Source organism: Pyrus communis, chromosome 6 (assembly GCF_041283825.1).
Source record: "Pyrus communis isolate YQ-2024b chromosome 6, ASM4128382v1, whole genome shotgun sequence".
NCBI classification, from domain to species: domain Eukaryota; kingdom Viridiplantae; phylum Streptophyta; class Magnoliopsida; order Rosales; family Rosaceae; genus Pyrus; species Pyrus communis.
The window spans coordinates 9,638,072-9,645,024 of NC_142570.1; the positions used below are offsets into that span (position 1 = coordinate 9,638,072).

The following is a 6,953-nucleotide window of genomic DNA, read 5'->3' on the forward strand; positions in this document are numbered from 1 at the left end:
AGAAATTTATTAAAAGGTTGAGCCAAAAGGGTTCTTAAATATGTGACAACATCTTAATCATTAAATTTGTTAGAGTTACACTACGGATGTAACATTATATTTTATTAAGGTATCATAGACTAACTTTTTTTTTTTTTTTTTTTTTGACAAGAATCGATTAGATTGCTTTATTTTATTTTTATGAACGAAACAAAATACAGATGATTGGCTTCGCCTATTATCCAATTTATAAGCAAACCATAAAAATAGGAAGCTCATTATTTATTTTCCAGCAGCGCCCACATGTTTCACATATACTAATAGAATACATTGGCTGGAACGGATATTTATTGTTCAGCATCCCACATGAGGCATCTTATCTTCTTGCTTCTTAGGTTTCCAAATTTTCATGGAAGAGTAGAACTTTATTGCCAAACAAAGACATATATTACATGGGAGGCATTTTGAGTTGGGCAAAATAGACATAATCATATGTACTCAACTGCTACATGAGCACAACTTGTGCCTTGTCCTCTACTAAGATATAATATTTGACAGGTAATAATTTCATTTTATGTGTTTAATTATAGTCAACTAAAGTTGGCCTGTAAGCAAACATCACTTTGAGGAACTTACGGGGTCACTATCATCCCTCGAATAAAATATTTTGACCATTTCATCCAACTCCGTTTCATACTTTTATTCACAGTCTGCAAGTTGCAGTATCTGTTGGTCTTGGCTCTTCAAATTTATTGGATATTTGAATCTTATCTAATTATGGCATCAAATTCCCAAAAATAGAAGGAAATTAAAAAAAGAGAGTAATCAACACTACCAATCTGTATATAACGAAAAAGCGCAATTCAAAAATTGCGGTCAAGAAGTATATATATACCAACAAAATTCATAAGAAAGCAACAAATATAAAAATAAATTTGCAGAAAATAAAAACGTGTACAAGGAAGTAATCTTGGTCTGTTTTCACTTGCATTTTAAACTTTGGAGCGTTTTGGATGACAGATCAAATGCAATGGCGCAGTCCATGGTGGAAGACTTCTTCTTCTTCATGATAAACATCAATTCAACCTTTCCAGTCAACGTAGCCGCGCTGTTGAGTGTCAATACTCCGCTGCTTAATTCACTGCTAAGACTGGAACTGCTCAATGCACTTGAACTCAAGCTCACCTCGACGTCAACGTTTTTGGTGGAAAGCATTCCAGCCTTGCCTTTGGGAATAGAAACTTGCCCAACAGTCGCGCCTTGGTACAAAAACGTGATAATTGCAGCATCATACTTGTATGGACCAAAATTTGTGTTCTTGACTTTGATTTGAGTTGTGAATTTAGTGTCGAATGAAGGTGTCGCTGGGACAGAGTTGAGGTTTTGGACGTTGATGTTGCCTAGCCTAACCTTTGGGGTCTTAACTTTCATAATAGTGAGACTCAACGCGGTTATGACCATGATCTGAAACACAATGAAAATACCAATATAAATGGCCAACTTGATTCTCTTCTTGCGTTTCAGCTCATCAACTGATTGCAAAGACTCCGCATCACTTCTTGTGTAACCATTTGCTGGTGCCAAGGGATAGCCCTGGTTGGTTTTCTCAGCCATATTATCCTTTACTTTTGTGATATGAAAATGGAAGAAGGTTTTTGTGGTTGTTTTTTTTTGGGGGGTTTGTTTCCTTGGATCAAACTTAAAACAGGAGGAAGTTGTTTGTGGAAATGGAGGAAGAGATGTGTATTATATATAGGTTTTGGAGTTTAGACTATTTTTAATAAGTTATGTGGTGGAGTGCTTTACCAGAACAAGTAAGTTCGGGGAAGGAATTGTAAATTCTTTTAATATTTTATTGCGGACACCAAACGCGTCCAAAGACAAAGGTTCTTGACTTCTAGATGATCGATGACTTTGGTGAGGACCTTTTAGGGTTTTGCTTTCAGATGGAACAAATTAAATATCAAGAGGAACCGTCATTTTGCTTAAAAAATATCAACCGAAGCTTCGATTTTTCCGTTGGCATTAAGACTAAATCCCCCAATCACGGGTGAGAACATGGTTTGTGATATATACTATTTGGGGCTTCTTTTTTAAATTTAATTGACTGTCCCCAAATACAAGCAAGAAATATTCTGTACTTGAAGAGTGAACGTTGTTGAAGACTTGACTAATCAAACATGGCCGAGGGTTTAGGGGGCTTATGTAATAATCAATCGAGTTAATATGTTTATCAAGATATTGAGAATAAAATGGGTATGGTGCAAATGTAAAATTGGGGATATTGAGAATAATATGTTTCTCAACATGCCTTTCCATGTATGACGAATTTTTGAGCTTAATACTTAGATAACACAAATGAGATAGCGTGTAGCACGTGTTGCTGTTGTTAGACCTGACAATTTTTTATACGACTCGTTAACACGACACGAAAACGACACAAATTAACGAGTTTCAGGTCAACATTAGGGCTGGGCAAACGGGGCCTGGACCCGCGGGTAGGGGCGGGTCCAAGCGATTCGGGGCGGGTACGGGGCGGGTCCTATTTTTAAAATTCTGAAACGGGGCGGGGCGGGTCGGGTCCATGTCATTTGCGGGGCGGGACGGGTCCTAATTGCTGAGAAACGGGTCCCCGACCCGAACCGTTTTCCACCTTCCAAATATTTTCTGATTGAATCTGATCCGTTGATTTTATCTAATCACTCTGTCTCTGCCTGCCAGACTCCCACACCACACACCCACAGTCGACTGACTCGACTCGACACCCTCTCTCGTCTCAGACCTCGCTCTCCTCTCCTCTCCTCTCTCGTCTCAGACCTCACTCCCCAAATCTCCTCTCCTCTCTCGTCTCAGAGTCTCAGACTACTGACTCGACTCCCTGAGACTCATAGTGAGTCAGTGACTGTCGACATCACCATCGCAGGATTGTCTCCTGAGTCCTGACTCTCCTTCAATCCTCCCAATCGTGAGTTCCGACCACCACCACACGGTCGACACCAACCTCGCCGTCGAGAACACTACCATCATCGTGCAAATTCCTAGGTAATTTATGAATTAGGGTTTCTGATTTGGGAATTTAGGGTTTTTGGGGCTATGATTGCATAAGCTTTTCGATTGATTATAAAGACTGCTGCGATTTGATTACTAGCAGAAACTTGTTTATTGGTTTTGAAGGCTGAAGCTGCGATTTGATTATATGGACTGCTGCGATTATATGGTCAGTCAGTGAACTAAAATTGGTAATTGAAGGCTGAAGCTGCAATCTTAATGCATGCAAGCTGCAATCTTAATGCATGTAAGCTAAAATTGTTAATAGCTTCTTCTGGGTTTAAACTTTAAAGAGGTTGTTTTAGACATTTAATTTATGGGTTTTGTTCTTTGTTTGCCAGATCCTCATGGATGAAGCACAGTAGCACACTAGTTACAGCATGATTATAGTTTTCTATTGAGTAGAATCATCATTTCTAGGTGTAGCGCCTCTTTTGAGCTTTGATTGTGAAAAGGAAAATTTCCTCTGTAACTTGTTAGAAATATTGTATCTAACACTTGTGGCTTTTACTTGTTCGTTCACGCCTCATTTTGTTATTTCGTTGTGTTGGATTGTCGGTCCATATTTTACTGGTACCATGCATGAAGAGGCTTCCTTATTGGTAATGTAGGTAGGAAATGGTATGCTATGTTGAGGTTGGGGTTCTTGTCTTGTTTCGTTATGTATCTAAAATTCGTGAGTGAGTGTGACTGTGTGAGATGAGTGAGTGGGACTGTGGGTGTGAAATGGTTGGCCATTCATGTCTGATCTTGGTTTTCAACACCCCTAGGCGTTTGAACTCAGATTTCTGTCTTTAAGTATATCCATTCTTCAGATGCTTACTTAAAGCCAAGTTAGTAAAAAGGATTCAATGTTAACGGTTGATCTCATTTATTTCTTATTGTAACACTTGCTTGTAGAATATCTTATATATGTTCTACACATGGCTTTTGGTGTAATATTTATTGTATTTATTGTCAAGTAGGCGTTGAAGTTTCAAACATTGGATGTAAATTGGAAGATTTTGAATCATATCCTGCTTGCTTACTGGTGAGTTCTTGGTTTGGATGCATGTGGTGCAATGCATGGTTGTCATCTAGTATTTAAAAATGTATCATATTTTCTGATTTAATGGGATTAGAAGTTAGGACCTGTATGCAATGCAAGAATGAGAACCGAGGCCTTCTGCCTGCATATATATATATATATATATATAATATAATACATATACATATACATCTCACACACACACACACACACAATAAGTACTTGGCCAATATTGCAGAAAACAGTTTCTTTAGCCTATGGAAAAGAGCATAGTTTCTTGAAACATTTTGGTAAGTTGTATAATTATTTTTTGTAGACTGCTATCAAGTTCGAATTTTCCAATTTTCTTTCTGCAAATTATTTTTTGTTTTAGGAACTGCAATTGTATAATTTTAAGTGATTGAAAATTGGATTTGGTGATTCTCTGTTTATTTTTTCTTTTAATATTTTTATTAATTGCCGTATACAGCATTTTTGTAGGTTTTTGTTGCTGTAATTTATGTTGAATTGAAAAGGGTTCAAGGGTTGCTGCTTCGAGCCATGAAGCACGCAGTGTGGAGCCATTTGCTGCTACTAGGGTGCTTGGAGAAATCATTCTGGAGCAGATTCGTGAGATTAATGGGTATTTTTCTTAACCCCTCTCTTTGTTTGATAAGTTGTGTGTTTATAAAATATGATAAAAGTGGCTATAAGAATATTGATTTTTTGGGAATTTTTTGTCAATGTCGTTTGAACTAACTGCAGGGAATACTTTGCCTTTGGGTTGCATATTTTGTATGTTGATTTAATTTTTAGATGTTGGAAGATGTAATATTATTATTTTGAATGTATTGTTAATCTATGAACTTGGATGTTGGACTTTGTATTTAGATTGGATGTTGGACTTTGTATTTATTTAGTTCTGTACAATTTTTTTTTTATTTCAAACAACCAAAAAAAAAAAAAAAAAAAAGGACCCATGGACCCGGCCCGAACCGGCCCGTTTCAACCGGGCCGGGTAATGTCCGGTTCTTAATTTAAAAAACGTAATCCCCGGCCCGGCCCGGCCCGTTCCTTTTGAACTTAGGTCCGGTCCGGTTCCTTCAAAATTGGGCCCGGCCCGGCCCGTGCCCAGCCCTAGTCAACATAATAACCAATCAAGTTGTTATCAGGTCATCCATTAATAAATTCTTAACGGGTTTACATGCAGGTAACCGGTTAAGAAAAAAGTTTGTTTGATAACTTTAAACTATTAAAAAAAACCTTACTAGTTACTACAATAGCTATAGTACTTATTCTCATATAAGTGAGATTTAAAATTCCGATGCACATTAAAATTATAAAGCAAGTTAAAAATATGTTGATTAAAAAATTCATAATAATTTATTTACAAGTGAAAAATCGTGCTTGCATCCTCTATGCTTTGATGATGGGTACAACGTCGATTTTTAAAACCCTACAAAACCCTCTCGAATAGCATTTTAGGGGGAGTTCAAATAAATTAAATTCATAATAACTAAAGTACAAGTTGAAAAATGTGAAAATATATATATATATATATATATATATATATATATATATATATATATATATATATATATATAACGCTTGTGATTACATCCTCTACACTTATACAATGGTTACATTATTGTTTAGATTTTTAAAAGCCTCCAAACTCTCATGGATTTTTTTTTTTTTTTGAGTGCAAAATTAAGAATAATCAATGTAGACACGTGAAAAATATTAAAAAAAAGGTACAATTAGTTGTGATCACAAGCTTTACTACTTTCGTGAATGGCTTAACTTCGAATTTTCGACACCATAATCCATAAAACCTTGATTTATATTAAACCGTCGATTTTCTTTTAAGCTCTATTCTTCTAATCGGATTCCGTTTTTCAAATCTTCTTTTTTGAAAACATTATCTTTTAGCAGATGGAGAAAAATAAACGGTTCAGATTGTTGATATCACGTTTTGATGTTTATGGTTAACTGAAATACGAGTCGATGTTGTATACTTTTTAGAGACTTTATAAACTCCAAGCAATATTTTCGTTAACCGTAATAATTTGAACATGATATTAACAATCCGAACAATTTATCTTTCTGCATCTGCTAAAAGATAATGTTTTCAAAACCAGAAAATCTGAAAAAAGAGAAATTCGGTAAGAAGAATGGAGTGTAAACGTAAATGACAATCATGTTTTTCATTTTATTATTTATTGATTAAAAATATATTTTCTTTACGGGTCACTGGTTGGGTCGTATTACCCGTTAATATTAAAGGGTCGATTTCGACTCATTTTAACAAGTGTTACACAATATAACCCATTAAGATATTGAGTATATTACTAAAATGACACGAACATAGAAAACACGACACAAATGTCAGGTCTAGCTATTGGGCTTCACACGTGAGACAATCTACAATGATACTAAGAAAAAAGTTGGAGTTGCACCATAAAACAATTGGCAACATAAGGAGCAACTTAATTTACTTCTAAGCTCATGCAAAGTTTGTACTTGCATAAATGTGGAATTCATTTTCAACAAGTTTTCCTCTAAGTGAATGATCAAAATGATGAGCTCGATCAATCTCATAAACCATTTGTGATAAAAACATTTTTGGCATTATTGACACCTAAATTAATCACTTTCATTTTTTTTCTTTGACATGCCATCACTTTCATCATAGGAGAAAAAGAAAACAAGAAGGTCATGATTATTAACTTCTAGCCCTTTAATATTAACTTATCTCATATTATTAACTTAATCTCTACCCCTTAAGCTTTGGCCACTTTAGTTTCACTTTTGAAGCAACTCCATAAAAAGTCATATTCAAAGCTGAATAATCAACTCCAGTTCGTAGCACCAACTACAAGAATAAAAAAGTCCAGGTCCATTATGGTTTCCCAATGTC

General features: G+C 35.6%; 1 protein-coding gene across 1 annotated transcript; it reads right to left on the reverse strand.

Annotated features, from left to right (window-relative positions):
• Nucleotides 1–823: 823 nt before the first annotated feature.
• On the reverse strand, nucleotides 824–1,699 carry LOC137711723 (late embryogenesis abundant protein At1g64065-like). The gene has a single exon (XM_068450981.2). It carries the CDS (start codon nucleotides 1,591–1,593, stop codon nucleotides 961–963), a length of 633 nt encoding a protein of 210 aa, XP_068307082.2. The 5' UTR covers nucleotides 1,594–1,699; the 3' UTR covers nucleotides 824–960.
• Nucleotides 1,700–6,953: the final 5,254 nt, after the last annotated feature.